This window comes from Microtus oregoni, unplaced genomic scaffold, assembly GCF_018167655.1.
Source record: "Microtus oregoni isolate MIOR12 unplaced genomic scaffold, Mior012 000001F_ref0000356, whole genome shotgun sequence".
NCBI classification, from domain to species: Eukaryota; Metazoa; Chordata; class Mammalia; order Rodentia; family Cricetidae; genus Microtus; species Microtus oregoni.
The window spans coordinates 5,661,771-5,681,651 of record NW_024543060.1 but is presented as its reverse complement, the minus strand read 5'-3'; the positions used below and the strand labels follow the sequence as shown (position 1 = coordinate 5,681,651).

The 19,881-nt window shown below is 43.0% G+C and overlaps 1 protein-coding gene across 1 annotated transcript in view; it reads left to right on the top strand.

The window, feature by feature from the left end:
- The window catches only part of Adam2 (ADAM metallopeptidase domain 2), a 45,152-nt gene extending 39,395 nt beyond the window's left edge, over positions 1–5,757 (top strand). Inside the window, exons 19-20 of the mRNA XM_041674570.1 lie at positions 4,343–4,502; positions 5,724–5,757. Coding sequence (XP_041530504.1) covers positions 4,343–4,502; positions 5,724–5,757 — 194 coding nt within the window. The remainder of the gene's footprint in view (positions 1–4,342; positions 4,503–5,723) is intronic.
- Positions 5,758–19,881: the final 14,124 nt, after the last annotated feature.

The window sequence follows — 19,881 nt, the reverse complement described above, 5'->3', positions numbered from 1 at the left end:
GCTCATGTCTACTACCAGGAAGAAACAGGCTGGCAAAGCCACCAGGGGTGACCAGGAATTGTCAACCACAGGGTAGAACCAAGAAACCAGAGTCAAAAGTTCTCTGAGAATTTGGAGGTTATGGTTAAGAAACTGAAGCACTAATAATAAAAACCCAGAGACAGATATTGGGGTTCAACCTGAAGGTCAGAAAAAGCAAAGCAGCCAGCCGCTGGCTCTTACCTCTACCTCAGACTGAAATGGTGATCCTGCCACCACGAATCCTCAGACTGGGACTGAGTGAGACCTGTCTCCTCCTGTTTTATATTCCTCTCTAGTTCTGGGATTAAAGGAGTGCACCACCACTGCCCGGCCTCTGTGGCTAGCTAGTGTGGCTGCTGGGATTGAAGGTGTGTGCCACCACTCCCTGGCCTGTATGGCTGACTAGTGTGCCTGCACTGACCTTCAGGCAAACTTTATTTATTAAAACACAAATAATACAGCACTATAAGAAACCCACCACAAAAAAAAAAATCAGAAGGTATGCCCAGATGCTTTCCAAGATGAATTGAAATATATTTTTGCAAAGAAAAAATAGTACTGAGGAAAACATAACCTGATAACAAATTCAGGTGCATAAACCAGCGATGACAACAAAATCACAACCGAGCATCCTTGGTCGCTGCACATGTGAAAATCTTTAACATGAAGCTAGCTCACAGTGTATAGTTATCTGTATTCAAAGTTAAAATTCCAGACCAGGCCTAGGGATAAATTATCATGGTAGAAAACTTAGATAGCACATATAAGACCCCAAGTTCAATCCCAGGTACCACCATGAAGGAAAAAAAAATCCATACTGTACCACTGTCAACCAATGCCGTTCATTATAGCAACAAAACCCAAATTGGCAAAAGACAAAATGGCGCTCATTGCAAGGTATTTAGCCCTAACTCCTGAGGATTTTGTTGCTGTTGTTATTTGTTTTGAGATACTCTTTAAGGTAAAGCCAGAAGAATTAAGTTTGAGCAAGATATGACTTCCAAATGGCCTGCTTATCCTGTGAAAAGCATGGTGTCTTTTCCAACAAACTTCATGCTCGTGAGAGTTGTACAGCAGAACTGTATTTCAGCTTTCCCATCTTGGTTTTCAGCTTGTCTAGAGCAGGTCCAACCACCAACCATGTTTCCCTGGGAGTTCTCAGATGGAGAAGCATGACTGCCTATGTGTGGTGGTTTGTGTAAGTGTGGCCCCCATAGACTCAGGTATTTGAGTGTTTGGCCTATAAGGAGTGGCACTTTTGGGAGGTGTGGCCTTGTTGGTGGAGGTGTGGCCTTACTGGAGAAAATATGTCACTGTGGAAGCAGACTTTGAGGACTCGGAAGCACACTCAGTCTCCTTCTGCTGCCTTCAGATCAAGAATGCAGAACTCTCAGCTCCTCCTCCAGCACCACGTCTGCCTGCACACTGCCTTGCTTCAAGCCATGATGATCATGGACTAAATCTCTGAACTGTAAGCCAGTCCCAATGAAATGTTTCCCTTTATAAGAGTTGCTGTGGTCATGGTGTCTCTTCACAGCAATAGAAACCTTAACTAAGACACTGCTTTCTGGAATGACTCAAACTCTCTCGAAAGCGAAACGTCTGTCCTGCTGCTGTCATGGAGTTATATATAGACCAACAGACTTGGAGAGGTTTTTGAAAGTGTCCAAAGCCACCTTTAAAAGGATGCAGCACCATACAACCATACATGGGTCCTGTGAAGGTACTGTGAAGGCAACACTATTAATGTAATCACACACCTTTAAGACCAAATTGTCTCCCAGGAATGCTAATCATCTAATGAGGGTTATCATGCTCTGATATCTTTTAATAACAATTGTGTGACTTCCATGGCTGATTTAACATTGGAAGGCTTCCCCCGCTAACCATATCAACCTAGCCTGGAGACACCAGCAGAGTCTCTGCACTCACGATGGCCTCCTGACAGCAGGTGCCAGCCTTTTGCATGAGGCACAAGGAAGCACAGGACCCCACAACCTTTCGTCATTTTAAGTTATGTTGCCCCTTCAACAGCACCCTGTTATGAACTCTCAGCAATGTCTTTTTGTCAGAGACGCCAGCCTCTCAAACTAAGAACCCCTATCAGCAACAAGGATTCTCCAAAGAAGGTGAGCATCCACCCTGGTGCATAGAGCGCTGGACCAACAACAAAGACTTGAGCGATTTGCCTCCTCAAGGGCAATTGCCATGGATTCTGCCCAAATTCAGGTGCCCAGAGTCACATGTGGACCAGGAGCCAGACCAGAGATATAGAGGAGTCAGAATCCCTGGTAGTACAGACAGTTTGTACCATTGCACAGCCCTTGAGGAGATGATGAGCAGAAAGACCCCAAGAAGAAGCTGAGATGGGACAAGGAAAGAAAAGGACCTTAGCTTTGGAGGTCCCTAAGAGCAAGAACAGAGAAGCCAGAGTCTCTACCTTCCAGCCAGTCATCAGAAAAGGAATGGCTTCACTTTCTGTGCCCAGACTTGGAAAAGAAACATGAAGATGTCTATCCTGGAAGAGTGTATGACTTACTCGGAACTCCCAGTCTCCTCCTCCTCCTCCTTCTCCTCCTGATGTTCTCCATCATCCACCAGACGACGAGATGTCTTAAAACAGCAACTAGTATAATCCTTGGTGCTGCAGAATAAGAGAGAGAGAGAGAGAGAGAGAGAGAGAGAGAGAGAGAGAGAGAGAGAAGAGGAGAGGAGAGGAGAGAGAGAGAGAGAGAGAGAGAGAGAGAGAGACTGAGATTCCTCACCTGCCACAGAGCAGCAAAGAGACTGCAGACAACAATCTGGTCAGTTTGATAAAGGGTATCAGAAAATTGAAACCAACACATTTTATGATTAGCAATATTTATCTTCTCATAAAATTAGGAGTAAACACTGAAGTCTGCTCTCACGATACGTATTCAGTATGTTTCCTTTGTCATAGGCCTTAAACATAGGAAAGAACAAGAAAGGAACAAAAAGACTAGAAAAGATGATGTGATGTTGTTTTTATGTGTAAGATACAATTAACCACAGAGAAAATCATAACAGATTTGAAGAAGTAAAAAGCACTTCTCAAAGGTCTCACTGTGTAGCCCTGACTGACCTAGAACTCACAATGTAGCCATGTTGGCCTTAAACTCACAGAGATCCTCCTGCCTCTGCTTACCAAGTGTTGCAATTAAGGCATGCAGCACCATACCTGATATATATATATATATATATATATATATATATATATATATATATATATATATATCTTCTAAGCAACTTGCTTTTATTGTTTTTTTTTTAATTCTGTGGATGTGTGTATGATGGGGCAGGGATTACGTGCATGTGAATCCAGGTGATTTTAGAGACCAGAGGTGTTGAATCGCCTGACTGTTGTGAGCCGACCAATGTTGATGCTCTATGAAGTGGACAGTTTATCTAAATATGAGAACTAAACCTGTATATAAATATTCTAGAAGAACTCTTTGAAAAACAATTTGTGAGAAAGGACATGAAAATATGCTTAGGTTAAAACAAAACAAAACATAATTTAGACCTAAAATATATGTACAGCATTTTTTTTTTACCAGAAATAAGAGTTTGAGAATTCCTCACTGGTAACTTAGATCACACTTCAATTCCTTTGATCAGAGACTGCCTGGAATAGAAGAGTCTCCAAGGCAAAGCAAGGAGCATGGATGGGGGGGAGATGGCTCCGTTGTTAGCTGCTCTTCTAGAGAACCTACATGGTAGCTCACAACCATCATTCCAGTTCCAGAAGATCCAACACCCTCCTCTGGCCTTCTCAGCCACCAGTCACACACATGGTAGACATACATACATACAGATAAACACTTATGCACAAGAACATTTTAAAAATCCTTTAAAAAGATACATACAAAAAGAAAAGCAAGGGGCAGGACTTTTACACATAGATTTGGGGAGTTTGAAGGTGGGGCTTCTGGTGCCATTGTGTTATCTACATTATATACAGTTAATTATATATAAAGTTTATATATAAAATATATGTAATTATAAAGGTTTTTTTTTGTTTTGTTCCTGTTCCTATTGTTGTTTCAAGACAGGGTTTCTCTGTATAACGCCCTGGCTGTCCTGGAACTCGCTTGGTAGACCAGGCTGGCCTCAAACTCACTGAGATCCTCCTGCCTCTGCCTCCCAAGTGCTAGGATTAAAAGCAAGCATTACCACCACCTGGCTGAGCTGAAAACTTTTAAATAGTGTAACATGTTTGTTCCAACGACAGCAGCACACAGCAACGCTGTTGTTTCAGTCCTAGCAGCTGCCTTCTAACCCCTGGTGCTGTTCTTTCCAGGAAGGCACTATGTTGCAACTGCTTACCGCTCCAAGCCTACCCGGTGGCCGTTTTTCTTGATCATCCCTTTCTACGTTGTGCTCTGTATCCTGATTGCCATACTGGTAAAAGTCCACTCCCAAAGGAAAAAATGGAGGACCAGCGACTTCTCAAGCGATGAGTGTGTGGATTTCATACCTGCTTTCTTACTTTCATGATTAGTTGGTATAATGGATTATTAATGGTATCAAGATAAATGTAGCTAGTAACTCAGATTTAACTTTTGTCCTTTGTGTGGTGGAAACTGAGTACTTAATATATTAATGATTACTAGAATGAATAATCAGGTTTTTTTAACGATTGGTTTTAATCTTATAAAAAATTAGTGGGTATAAAAGTGCCACAGAGATATCTGTTGTTTTTTTGTGCTACTAAGAAAAATAGTCGAAAATAATCACACACACACACACACGCAAGCACGCACACACACACACACACACACACACACACACACACACACACATACTGGCCTCTTTAGGGATAAAAGCAAATGAAAATTGCTATCTCCCACTTACTAAAATTATTATCAAATATGCATTAAACATTACTTAATTTTTGTTGTTTTTGTATTGTAAAGAGTTCTTATTGCTATTTTGAAAAATTGACCAAAAAAAGTTCAGGAAAATAGTTTTACCTTTTGTTCAGTTTTGACCTTTTTTTAATATACATAAACGGAGCACTAAAGAGCCAAAGGTGAAAGACTACTATGACTAAAAGACAAGACACCAAAAGAGTAGCGCACACTGTAGCAAAAGGATCATGAGTTCAAGGGCTGCCTGGTCTACTTAGTGAGTTCCAGCCTAGCCCTCAACTGCATAGTGAAAGAAACTGCCTCAGAAAGAAAATGCAGGAGAGTGGTATGGGCTGGGGAGGTATCTCAGTGTGTTAAGTGCACACACACAAGCGTGAGAACCTACTTCACCCCCAGCACCTACATAAAAACTGGGCAGACAGCGTGCACCTGGCACCCAGTACAGTGGGATATAGACTGGTTCCCTCTCTAGTTCACACAGCCCAAGCTCACCTGCCTAGACATGGTGCTGGGCCCTCGCACATCAATCAAGACATTCTCACAGAATGGCCATAGACTGTTCTTCAAGTGGAATTCCCTCTTCCTAGGTAACTCTAAGTTGTATCATGTTGACAGTAAAAACCAAGCAGACCACAGGAAGAGGGCAATAAACCAGTAAACTTAACATCAGTGAGTAAAGGTGATGGTGAATGGCTGCGAAAGGTCCCAGGCAATTTAGCCATTTAAAAGTGTTAAGAATCCGAGAGTGGGCTCAACCTAGAAACATTGTATCCCTGTCTCTAAGTGATTGTCTCGTCTCTAATTCTATAGGCAATTTGAAACTGAAACTGAAACAAAAGACTAGTCTGGACAGCAAAGAGTTCCACGATGTCGTGGTGAGTCTCCAACATTGCAAGGGAGAGAAGGAAGAAGAAAAATGTATTGGGCGTAAAGGGCAATAGTCATGTAGTTTGTTCTGTATAACCTGAACAACAAAACTACTTCGCAGTATTGTAATTTATATCAATAACATGAGAATGTTATAAATAATATCACAATCGATCACTGAAAATGATCCTGCAGGCTGGGGAAGTAACTCACTCTTGAAAGGCACAAGGTCCTGAGTTCTGTAGGCAGAAACCATACTGCAAGCTGGATGTGACAGCACAGCTTGTTACCCCAGCCCTGAGGGACAGGCAGGCAGTCCCTGAGGCTCATGGCCAAGTCAATCTAGCCGACAAGGTAGACAGTACCTGAGAAACACCAGCCAAGGTTGATCTCTGGCTTCCACATGCATGTGCACATCTGTGCATGGGTATATAAGTCCACCTGCATATACACACATGTACCCAAGTACACATGCACACAAATACACACAGGCACACAAGTAACACACGAACACAAAAGTATATATGCACACATACACACACATGCACACAAATACACATGTATACAAGTACACATGCACACACACACACACATACACACAATTTCTAGCAAGAGTCAGGTCTGGTGGTGTCAGCCTGTAATCCTGACTTTTGGGAGGTAGAGATAGGTTTAAGAGTTCAAATTCATTCTCTACTACATAGAATTCAAGGCTAGTGCTAGCATAGGTTACATCAGACTCTGTCTCTAAATATATATATAAAAAATCAATACATTTTCCATTACATCCTTTAGAATTCTGAGTTCAGCCAGGTGGTGGTGGTACATGCCTTTATTCCCATAATCCCAGTACTCGGAAGGCAGAGACAGGTGGGTCTCTGTGAGCTCGAGGCCAGCCTCGTCCACAAAGCAAGTTCCAGGACAGCCAGAGATGTTACACAGAGAAATCCTGTCTCGAAAGAAAGAAAGAAAGAAAGAAAGAAAGAAAGAAAGAAAGGAGGGAAGGAGGGAGGGAGGGAGGGAGGAAGAAATTTTTTAAAGGGCTGGAGAGATGGCCTGGCTGTTTAGAGCACTGACTGTTCTTCCAGAGGTCCTGAGTTCAATTTCCAGCAACCACATGGTGGCTCACACCCATCTGTAATGAGAGCTGGTGTCCTCTCCTGGCCTGCAGGCATACATGCAGGCAGAACACTATATATAGTGTATTTGCTGCATGGTTTAACCTGGCTAGCTCTGCACGTGACTCTTCTCTTGTATGTGTTCTTTCAGAGTAATTCTCTTCGGTGGGCAGATAACAAATGGAAAAGAAAAAATATGCATTATCTGATTGCCTGGAAGTCAAGCCTGCATATCGTGGTTTCTATCTGGCCAGAAATCATATCTCTGTATCACATGTACGATACATATATGTGTATATAATTCCAAAATGATTTGCCTGTAAGGAATGTAAGATTATGAACTTTGTATTAAACTTGAATTTTTACCCTACTTCTTCTGGTGGCCCGTAGGGATAAGTCATATTATCTAGTAGGCATGTTACAGGGAAGGCTCTAATAAAATAAATGTGGTACCCTGACTCAAGCGTGCCTGCCCTGCGTTTAGAGTGCAGTGGAAATGCTGCCGTGCTGTAGTCTGAGGGTCCATAACAGCCCAAAGATGATGCTCAGCAGACACTCTGACGCATGGTGTTTATAAACGCTACATGTGGAAGTATGTGCCGCTTCTAAGGGATGGATGAAAACACACACAGACAGGAGTCTACCCAAGGAAGAGGGTCTTGAACCCTGGGAGCCTTTGTGGAGACAAAGGACAAAAACGTCAGAGGTCAAAGGGTCAGTTTAAGTGGAAAATAAAATAATAAAATGTCTATTTTCCAACTGTTCCTGAAATCCTGGGAATGGAACCCAAGGCTTATCACACACCATGCAAATACTGTGCCAACCAGCCCCTGTGAGTTTTAATGCACCTTCACCATACAGGAAACAAATTTTAGCCCAGACAGTTAGAAAAAACATCAAATTTAATAAGAAATTCAAATAATGTAATTAACAAAAGTAGTCTACTTGACCTATGGAACTCTGAAAACAGAAAAATCTGAATTACTCATGTAAGCATGAATGCATGTATGTGTATGCATGCATGTATATATGCATGGGTATTTATGTGTATATGATGCACACATTGTGTGTGCATGCATGTATCATGTGTGCACATGCATGTATTGTGTATGTGTTATGCATGTATGTATTTATGCATTTATGTATGTGTGTGCATGTATGTATACATATACGTATGTGTAGTATGGATGTATTACTAAGAAGTAAAGTTTGATCTATCATGTGGAATATTCTAGATCATGTTTTTTGACTAAACTTAAGGTAAATTCATGGGGATGTCCATCATCCGGTAGAAACTGGTCTAGCCTGCTCTTGTGATTTACCCCCAGCACAGAAATAACTGAACACAGGGAGGGAGAGGCAGGAGGATTAGAAGCTCACAGTCGTTTTTTGGTGAGTTTGAGACTAGCCTGTGCTACCTGAGATCCTGCCACACACAAAAAAAAAAAAAGAAAGAAAGAAAAAGAAAAAAAGAGAGATAAATTTCAGATAAATATATGATACAATGCTTAAATCCCCTAAGTATTTGAGACAAGCAATACATTCATAAATCTATGAATTAAGAAGAACATTTAGTGGGACTTTAAGTGCATTTTGAACTGTGTCTTTTTAAGTATTATTGAAATTGTGTGATGTAGTCAGGTCTTAAGCTTAGAAGGTATCTAAGCTATTTGAATGTATCTAAGGAAGTGAAAAGGAAATTTTTAAAGAATTTACTCTTTTGTATAAAAGTGTGCGATATGCACCCATATATGTATGTGAATTTACCTGTGTGAACACGTGTGTTCAGGTGCACATATATGCACAAATGTGTCCATGTGTATGGAAGCCAGAGACTGACCCAGGTAGGTGTTGTTATGATTTTTGGTGGCATGGGTGACCCTGGCAGGTCCCACTGCGGTGGGAGAGGCCGCGGCAGGTAGGAGACAGGTGGATAAACCATGCAGAGAGAGCTTGGGTATAGAGTTTATTTAGTGGGTATTGGGCAGAAAAAGAGAGGAAAGAGGAAAGGGGGAGGAGGAGAACACAGAAGCTGCCTCTGGAGAAGAATGGACAGAGAGAGATAGAGGAAGAGAACTGAGCTGCCAGAGCAGGCAGGCAGGGGAAGATTGGGAACGGGCGGAGCTTGTCTCTTAAAGGGACAGGATACCCAGGTGACAAGGCAGACCCACACAATTATAAAAGGTGTCTCCCTTGATCGCTTTCTGCTTTATTTTTGAGGCGGCGTCTCTCACCTAAGCTTGGACTAGTCTGACCCCTGAGTGCTGGGTTTACAGGTAAGTCATCACACCTACCTGGCTTTTATGACTGTTGGGGATTTAAATTCTGGTCTGCGTGCTTACATGGCAAGCGCCTTTGATGGGGAACCTCCTTCAGCCAAAGGCCTTTGAGAGGCTGGACCAGGTTGAGGCATGGCTTTTGGGTACCCACCCTGTTAGGTCTCTTCTTCCTGCAAGCCACACCTGAATGTCCGACCCCATTCCTATTTCCTCACTGTGATTCGTGAGTCCCCTTTTAATAAAGAAAAACCTTAAAATACTCCATTTGGAGTTCTCTTGGGATTTATTTGATTCACATTCCCCCCATTTGACACGGTCTGCATCTCGCTTTATTCACTGAAACTCATCCCCAGTCCCTAGTCAACTATGTTTTTTTTTTTTCTTCAGGAAACAATATAGAATTGACAACAAAATTTAACAAGAAACAAAGAAAGGCCGGGCAGTAGTGGTGCACACCTTTAATCCCAGCACTTGGGAGGCAGAAGCAGGCAGATTTCTGTGAGTTCGAGGCCAGCCTGGTCTGAAAAACCAAAAAAAAAAAAAAAAAAGTTAAAACATTGAAAGTAAAGCCAAATGGTTTATTTAAAAAGGTGAAATTGATCACCGTGTTCTGAAGATCAAGGGAAATTTCAAATGCAGATATCAGCATTGTGCAGAATAAGATAAATGCCGTCAGGACAAAACTGCGTTTCTTAGGTGAAATAGAAATCAACTAAAATAACACTTTGCAAAACTGATCAAAGCAGAATTTTAATATCTGCAGAAGCTATCATATTTTTCAAAGCAATCATACTCATAACAAAAAGAAGCACGAAGTTTCGGATCTGGACAGCTTCCTCAGAAGCCTCATGTATCCTGGTTACCTTCAGGAGGTCAGCAAACACCGAAAACCAAAGTTGGCAAGAATCGGTCAATCTGTGGAATACTCTTTTCAGCAGAAACTACAGGCTCTGGGCTACGTGACCAAAGGCAGGCATGTGACTGAGTCAGGATATTGACCCAAGCTTATTTGTCTCCAAAGCCCAGACGATCCAGTCAAAGCCAGGCTAAGAGGAAGTGCAAACTTTATTCTGAGTACCTCCACGGAGAAAATGGAGGAAGGCAAGACAAGCTCCCAGCCCTGCTGGGAAAGTGACCATAGAGGGGAGATGCTTACCTATTCCTGGCGTTGGAAGGACAAAGAAAGGTTCTGTCTTGGAGGTTGTTACAGTTGATGTGAAAATATCAGAGTGTCTGTTGTTCTGGTGCAGCAGCAGGGCTTTATCTGTACTGAGAGCTGAGAAAAGGCTTTGTTCTCAAGCATAATGCTTCCTGGCAGGGGCTTCGCCAGACACTCAAATGAGTGGCCTGATCATAGTAGGAGACTGGGCTGAGTTCCACACCCCAGCAGCGGGCGGCCCTAGTGGGCTCAGAACAGGGCTAGGGAAGGCCCACTCACAAGGCTTATTGCTAGTCAAGGAGAGCACTGCCGAAACCAAAGGGTAAAGAAGACCGCTTATTCACGGCTCTGTTTCCTTACTGCAAAAGGTTGATGTCCCAAGATAGTTTTAAGCAGGTTATAAGAGATAACTAACCCCTCCTTCCAGCAGGGTCTCCTCTGAACAAGATGAGTTGTTCTGAGATGCCCACTGCCCTCCAGTCTCGAAGGCGGTCTCCATCTGCATGACCTGCTGCCACTTGCTGGAACAAGAGTAAGATCAGGCTGGAGTCCGACACTGGAGAATTGTAGGCTTGGCCTGCAAATTTGCTTTATCTGATAAACATAAAAATGGGACTGCTTTTCTTCTTAAAAAAGAGGAAAACAAACTTTTTGTACATACAGTGTCAGGTGGGGAAGCAGCAGGGTCTCTGGCTGTAAAGCAAGAAGAATGTGTCACTTTTAGCATAGGGAGTTCCACTGCTTAAGTGTTAGGATGCTTAATGCCCTTGCTTAGCCTGGTGATAGCTCCGATTCAGCCCTTAGAAACCTGCCCTCTTCTACCTCCCAACACTTCTAGCTCCTCTTTACCTGACAGTAACGCTTTGTATATACGTCTTTTTATTTCTTTGAGGAAGAATGGGTGGAATGTTTGAATGATAAGAGAAGAAATAAAAAAGAAAGGACATGACTGCTTAGAGGAGGGAGTTTATTATATGTGAGAAAACATAGCCAGAGGCAGGGGCAGGAACATCTGGGAGAGTCCAGAGTAGACCTGACGTAGGCCACACATCTGGGAGAGTCCAGAGTAGACCTGACGTGGGCCATGTGGGGAGACGGGGAGGGAAAGGGAGAAAGGGGAACCAGGGACAGCAGCCAGGAGACCAAAGGGGCAAAAGGGGCAGGTAACCAAAATGTCTGGATTACACAGGGAAGAGCCTCTGGGCCGGAGAGTTCAGGGTAGGGACTTAGGGGTGCTGGGAGAACTTGGAGGCCAGGTCCATTTTGGAATTAAGTAGGCACCTCAGCAATTTGTCCTGAGTTTGAAACTTAACATCCCAAACTTTTGTTGATAATAAACAATGATAAGGGATGACATAATCATCTATGACTACTTTCTGTTGACATGGGGCATTCTTGGGGATCCAAAAGGTTAGAATGCTGGCCAAGTATGGGAAGAGCAGACTGTTTCACTTGCTGTCCACTCTGCAGGACCTTCTGGGGAAAAAAAAGAAAGAAAGAAAGAAAGAAAGAAAGAAAAGAAAGAAAGAAAGAAAAAAGATGCAGTTTGAAGTCTTTGACTGGAAATCTGCCAGAATATATATACATAAAGGGCAGAAGGTAAAGTTAAGGGTTTTAGGGGGAAATCTTTTTCCTAGGTGCAAAATTGATACTTTAGACCCATGGTCCTGGTAGCTGGTAGTCTATTCCCTGAAACTTATAAGAAATTTTTATTTGTTTTGTTTTTTGAGAAAGGGTTCTCTGTGTAACTCTGAAACTCACTCTGTAGACCAGGCTAGATTCAAACTCAGAGATCCACCTGCCTCTGCCTCCAGAATGCTGGGATTAAAGGAGTGTGCCACCACCACTAGGCAAAAATTTTAAAGATTACACAAAGAGCTACATTTTAAATATATTAGCATTGTTGTAAAACAGCGCAAGAGAGACCTTGGCAGGTTCCATAGCAGTAAGGACTTCACGGGGCAGACAAATACACCTATGAGACAGAGTTTTAGTGTAGAGTGTTAGGAACTGCAGACCCTCAGACCCTGAACTTTCTATGGCCCCTTGCCTGCTGGAGTAAACAACTTTTTTTCCTACGCTTGCAGCTGCTCTGAACATGAAACCCTCCTGAGTTCCTGATAACAAGGAAGTGTTTTCTGCTGGATTTGTAGTAGAAAACCCTGAGAGCTAGGGTGCGGCCACTAGTCAAGGAGAGCACTATATGAACTGCCTGGGAACATAATAAAATTGGCATTTCTGCTTCAAGAGTGACCCGTGTCTCTGTGTGGTCTTTACTCCCCAGCCCCTTGCCCCCACTGCAATTCCCGGTGGTAAAGACGCCACAGTGGAGTTTGTTTTAATTAAAGGGAATGGGAAAGGAAGAATGGAAAACAGAGAGAGAGAGAAGAGGGGAGGGGAGGGGGGAGGGGAGGAGCAGAGAGGAGAGGAGGGGAGGAGAGGGGAGGGGAGGGGAGAGGAGAGGAGAGGAGAGGCAGGAAAAGTCCTACGAGAGAAGAGAAGAGAAAAGAGAAGAGAAGAGACGAGAGAAGAGGAAGAGGAAGAGAAGAGGCAGGAAAAGTCCTACGTGCCCCTTCAGAGGAATGGGGGAAAGAGACCAGGAGTGAGTGCAGCTTGCCTCTGAAAGGGACTTTTGCACCTGCATACAAACTAGGGCCGTGGGCTGACCAGGGCACTGCCAGATGACAGGGCAGGCCAGGATAAAGCCGAGATCCTAACAAGCATAACCATTGTTTGTAATCTGTGCTGAAATCCACAGTATAGAAAAGGCAGAAGACTCATGCCTTTGAGTCATAGTGTCACTGTTCCAGCCACACAGCAGTGGCAGGCACTTCCGGGTTCCAGGGCCACGCACTCAAGTGCAGCCAAGCACTCAGGCAAAATACATAGCCGCCCAGGGAACTGTAAAAGACCCTACGTGACCTACGTGCAGCATGGTTGTATCACCTACGTATGTCGCAGTTATGTAAGCCCCTGCGTACATGCATGGGCTCGAGCTCCATCGTCTGTTTATGACATAGCTACATCAACCCTCCCCACACCTACCCCCCACCCCCCCACACACACCTCCCCACACACCCTTTAAAAGCTGGATGCAACATCTTCAGGCTCTTAACACCAACCTCACAAGGCCTGTACACGTGTCTCTAATAAACTCTTAAGTGGGTTTGTTGTGTGCTTAATTCTCAGTCACGCCAGGTAATTCCGCACAGCAAAAGCTTGGTAAAATGACTTTGGTTAAAAGGGTGAACACTCTTTTCTCTGTCCAAAAGACTAGATGTATATAGATTAGAGAGATGTTCTTAGCACAATGAGAAGTGTGCTAAATCTATACTTTTAAATCTATACATATAAGTCAACCTGTTTGCCAGGCAGTGGTGGCACTGGCCTTAAATCCCAGCACTTGGGAGGCAGAAGCAGGTTGGGTCTCTGTGCATTCAAAGCCAGCCTGGTCTACAGGGCGAGTTCTAGACAGCCCGGGCTACACAGAGAAACCCTGTCTCAGAAAAAAAAAAATTAACTGAAGCTCTTTTAGTGTCAAAATAAAACTTGAAATCATAGATACAGTCCATAAGAAAAATGGCAGCTTTGCTGATCCTTTTACAGTGCAGCCTGAGCTAACGGGCACAAGTACAGAAACTAAAACAGCCACTCCCAGCTGTCAAGACTTGTCTCCTGAGAAATCTAGGAGAGACAAGGGAAAGATCTTCATGGTTAAATGAGAACGGGGCGTGGGTTGTAAGTTGGAGTGGGGCTTGTGAAAGGGTCTAAGGGGCCTAGAGACCAGCATTGACCTTGACAAGTCGATAGACAATACAGTCACGTGTTAAAGAAGAGTGACAAGTTCCTCTTGCCAGAGAAGAAAACAACTCCCTGTTTTGCAAGCAGGAGCTTTCTTCAAGCCCCTAAGGGAATGGGACTCTTGTCCAAATTCCTCACCTTGGGAAAATGACTCTCATAGTAATGGGGGACCAGACATTACAGGGGTTCATTTGGTTGGTTGGTTAATTGATTTGGTTTAGGGTTTTTGGGTTTTGGGTTTGTAATTTTTTTCTTTTTTGGTTGGTTGATTTTTTTTATTGATTTTTTTTTTTGTCTTGGCATGGCTTAATTTTTCCAAAAAACTAAACCTTAAAGTGATCAAAGATGAAGGCAGACAAATATTACTGTGAACCTGAGTAAACCTTAGGAATTTATAAATCTTGGGCTGGTGAGATGGCTCAGCAATTAAGAGCACTGCCTGCTCTTCCAGAGGTCCTGAGTTCAATTCCCAGCAACCACATGGTGGCTCACAGCCATCTGTAATGAGATCTGGTGCCCCCTTCTGGTGTGCAGGTGTACATGGAAGGAATGTTGTATGCATAATAAATAAATAAATCTTTTTTAAAAAAAGGGAATTTATAAATCTTGATTATCAAATTTATCTTATTTATCAAGCAATTTTTTCTTTTATATATATTTTTATTGATATTTATTGAGCTCTACATTTTTCTCTACTCCCCTCCCTACCTCTCCCCTCACCCCTTCAATCCTCCCCCAATGTCCCCATGCTCCCAATTTACTCAGGAGATCTTGTCTTTTTCTACTTTCTACTTCCCATGTAGATTAGATCTATGTAAGTCTCTCTTAGTGTCCTCATTGTTGTCTAAGTTCTCTGGGATTATGGTTTGTAGGCTGGCTTTCTTTGCTTTATGTTTAAAAACCACCAATGAGTGAGTACATGTGATAATTGTCTTTCTGTGTCTGGGTTACCTCACTCAAAATAATGTTTTCTAGCTCCATTCATTTTCCTGCAAAATTCAAGCTGTCTTTATTTTTTCTGCTGTATAGTACTCCATTGTGTAAATGTACCACAGTTTCCTTATCCATTCTTCAGTCGAGGGGCATTTAGGTTGTTTCCAGGTTCTGGCTATGACAAACAAAGCTGCTATGAACATGGTTGAGCACATGTCCTTATGGCATGATTGCGCATCCTTTGGATATATACCCAAAAGTGGTATTATTGGGTCTTGAGGTAGGTTGTTTCCTAATTTTCTGAGAAATCACCACACTGACATCCAAAGGGGTTGTACCAGCTTGTACTCCCACCAGCAATGCAGAAATGTTCCGTTTTCCTAACAACCTTTCCAGCATAAGTTGTCATCAGTGTTTATGATCTTGGTCATTCTTATAGGTGTAGGATGGAATCTCAGAGTTGTTTTGATTTGCATTTCTCTGATGACTAAGGATGCTGAATATTTTCTTAAGTGTCTTTCAGCCATTTTAGATTCCTCTGTTGAAAGTTCTCTGTGTAGGTCTGTACTCCATTTTCCTTTTTCTTTTTTCTTTTCTTTTTTTTTTTTTTTGGTTTCTTTTTTTTTTTTTTTTTTTTTTTTTGGTTTTTTCGAGACAGGGTTTCTCTGTGGTTTTGGAGCCTGTCCTGGAACTAGCTCTGTAGACCAGGCTGGTCTCAAACTCACAGAGATCCGCCTGCCTCTGCCTCCCAAGTGCTGGGATTAAAGGCGTGCGCCACCATTGCCTGGCCTGTACTCCATTTTTTCATTAGATTATGTGATCTTTTGGTGTTCAGATTTTTGAGTTCTTTGTATATTTTGGAGATCAGATCTCTCTGTCTGATGTGGGGTTAGTGAAGATCTTTTCCCATTCTGTAGGCTGTCCTTTTGTCTTGTTGACCATGTCCTTTGGTTTACAGAAGCTTTTCAGTTTCAGGAGGTCCCATTTATTAATTGTTTCTCTCAGTGTCTGTGCTGCTGGGGTTCTAGTTAGGAAGTGTTTCCCTGTGCCAATGTGTTCAAGTATACTTCCCACTTTCTCTTCTATAAGGTTCAGTATGGCTGGCTTTATGTTGAGGTTGTTGATCCATTTGGACTTGAGTTTTATGCATAGTGATAGTGTTGAACCCTAGCGTTCAATCACCAAGGAGGAGGAGTCGCCCCAAGAGATCTTCTCATATCACAGTTGATGTAAAAGCATGAGGATTGTATTAATTCTGTAGTGACAGGGTCTTCCAGCAGTCGGGAGGCTAGAAGACCCTGAATGTCTGGTACAGGCTATTTTTAAAGGGAAAAACCACAGAAGGAAGGAGTGTCTGGGGAGGTTTTCTTTAACTACTATGATTGGCTTATTCAAAAAGGCTTTACCAATAATTGGCTGAAGAGTGGTTGCCAGATCAGATGAGGTAAGGGGGAAACTTCTGAGGGTCACTTTGCCCCTTCCCAGGGACTAAGTCAAAACATCAGTAACCGAGTCAACACCTAAGGGTTATCATGCCCCTATTCAGGGAGATGGACTAACATCTCAGTACGTGCATGCATAGCTGTTATGTTATGTCCTTGGTTCCCAGGGGAGGAGAGGAAGTACTGAGAGTTGTCAGAAATGGCTTTAGAATTGTCTTAAAGTTCTACAATAGATATGGGTCTATTTTCATTTTTCTATATGTTGATATCCAGTTATGCCAGCACCACTTGTTAAATATGCTTTCTTTTTTCCATTTGATATTTTTTGCTTCTTTATCAAAGATCAGGTGTTCGAAGATGTGTGGATTGATATCCGGGTCTTCTGTTCAGTTCCATTGGTCCTCCTGTCTGTTCTTATGCCAATACCAGGCTGTTTTCAGTACTGTAGGCAATAACAAAAGAAGTTTTACAATCTCAACTGGGCAGTGGTGGCACATGCCTTTAATCTCAGCACTCAGGAGGCAGAGGCAGGCGAATATCTGTGAGTTTGAGGCCAGCCTGGTCTACAAGAGCTAGTTCCAGGATAGGCTCCAAAGCCACAGAGAAACCCTCCTGTCTCAAAAAAACAACAAAAAAATAATTTTTATAATCTCAAGGTAAAACTCAGATACAAATTGCTTTTTTTTTTTTTTACAGTTTTCATTTACAGGGTTTTTCAGTTAAACTGGTGTTTGTATTTAGTCCACTGCTTTTCCTGGTACTTCCTGATAGTGTTTACCAAAGCTCTGCACTCCCCTGATGCTGCCAGTTTCGCATAGCAGGGAAGGGTATGGGAAAATGCACAACCAAAAAGTCAGATACAGCCCATCATTTAAAAGTTAGCTCACATCCACTGTTGATCACGGGTGGGTGGGGTGTTATCTTAGGGTTAATTCTCAGTTTGCGGAGCTGACCCTCCATTTGCAGAAGGATGCTGCGGTCTTGTAAACAGAGCAGCCAATTGTAAAGCCGAGTAACCAGAGTAACCTATTGTTAATAGTTAATCCTTAAGCTGCTGAGAAAGCTGCTGATAGTTGCTCTCATTCTCCTAGGCTCATAACTTTGCATTTCTTTATTTACACATTCTTATATCTGGAATCTACATTTCTATATTCTTATTCTTGGACTCTTCACTGAGTCCTGTATGTAAAAGCAAAGAGCCTTTTTTTTATATATATTCAACTTTGAACTCCGACTCTCCCTATGTTCAATGCATTGGCAGAAACAGAGAGCCTTAGTTTAAGAGAGTTCAGCTGGGGCAGGGTTTCTATGATAGCAGAGGCTGGGGTGAGGGATTTTTAGGGTTTAGAACCCCTGATTGACTGCCATTTGTCTAGGGGTGTCTTGGTGAAGGGGGTGTTGGGCTAAGGGACATCAGGTGATCTTATCTACAATGGTTGGAACTGTTAGGAATTTCCTTTAGATGATCTGCTCTGGGTGGTGCCTGGGTAGTCTCAGTTTGCGGTCTTTGTTGGCACCAGGTATTGACTTAGGGTAAACTACTGAGACTCAGGCCCCTATTGAGCTTGTCATGGCTGAGCCCTACAAATCCTGAGATAAAGACTGTTTGCAAGAGAGTCTTAAAAGATTCTTGAGAGCAGAGTACAGAGAACTCATAGAAATAAAAGATTAAAGAGTAGAAAGTTGTAAACATCTTAGAGATAAGAGATACTGGGATCATTTGTTTATGCCATGGCAGAAGTTGCTGCAATCTGTGAGAATTTGGAATTGTGTCATCTTTGGTCACTGAGCTTTCCTGAGGACAAACCACTTCAGTAAGACAGCAAGGCTTTAAGAAAATCTGAGTCAAGAAAGAAATTAAATCCCAGGAGAAAAGGAAGAAGGGTCACAAAAGCTCTGCCACAGAGAGGGTTAGGCAGCCAAGTGACAGAGAACAGCGTAGCCATAAGGGGCAAGGAGGAACAAGCCATAAGGGGCGAGAGAGGCTTCCAAGAGCACAAAAGCCACGAGGGCATAAAGAACCTTTGGGAATTAAGCAGGCAGCTCATGGGGGGAGGCAAAACAACTCACAAGGTCTGGTCCCTGGAGGGCACAAGGAGAGATACTAAAGAACAGAGAAACATCGGTCAAAGGCAAAGCGGAACACCTACATTACTCTCTACGGTATAGTTCATGCACCACTGTACCATTCGCGAGCTGGGCAAGGGCCTGGAGATTAAAAGAACACACAAGAGACCTGGGTCATTCGCGAGGAGATAATGCTGAATGCCATTTATTCAAGCTTAGGAAAAACCTTATATACCTAGCTGCTGCACAATGGAACTTCCCCCAGGCAGGTGGGAAATTACCATGCCCAAGGTGGAGTAAACAAGGGCCCTATAGCTAACAATCATGGGGAGCACAGGAACAAACAGGATGTTTAGCAGGAAATGCAACAAGATGTCTGGCCAGAAACTGTCCTCAAGATGAACCCCAGGAGGAAGGGTAGACCCGTGGGCCCTACAGGTCCCCCTTTTATATAAATTACATGACTAGGCCTGTCTTAGGTGGCATTGGATGTCAGGCAACACCCCTTACCTGTCATGGGAAAACATCCAGGTCAAAACACATTTCCTGTCTTAGGTTGGGGCAGCCCCCAAAAAACCTTTCCAGTCATTGGCTCACCCATTACCATGTTCAGCCAGATTCGTGCTGAAAGATCCTCCGGGGCAACAGCTAAGAGGACTTGCAGAGTGGCGACATTGACCTGCGCTTGCCTCTGGCTCTGTCACCATGAAAACATGAAGATGATGCTTCAGCACATATAAGCACTCCTAAGGAGGCAGTGCCTGCTCAATCCTTAATGAGTTTGCCCCCAAGTAGGAACTTGGAACCCTTTAACTAAGTAAGGTCTCAGCACTGGTGGGAGGAACCTTGGTATTGTTAACTAGAATAATCTCATGAGCCAATTTGTAAATTGTGCACTCCAGGGTCTGGGAATAGCAGCATTGGGCATTTTTACTGTATCTGTTAAGTTGTAACCTAGCAGTGGTCTTGAACCAAAACCAATTGCAAATTTAACTGCAATATTCATTTGGGAATTTAGCTCATTTTGAGTGGCCAAGGAAATTACAACCTGCCCCATAAGGTATCTATTGTGTTAGCAGAAACAACTGACTGACTAACGGTAAATCCAGCAGCCATAGCCGCTCTGACAGTCACAGCAATGGTCACCATATGGCTGTTGTAAAGCCAAAATCTCTTCTTGTTCGATGCAGGATGAGTTGATCATCATGGGATGGGTTGATAGGTAGAGGAACAATCCTTGGTACTTGGACCACCGCAGCCAGCTCCTCAGGACCCCAGGATTTGGACTCAACATACAGAGGCAAT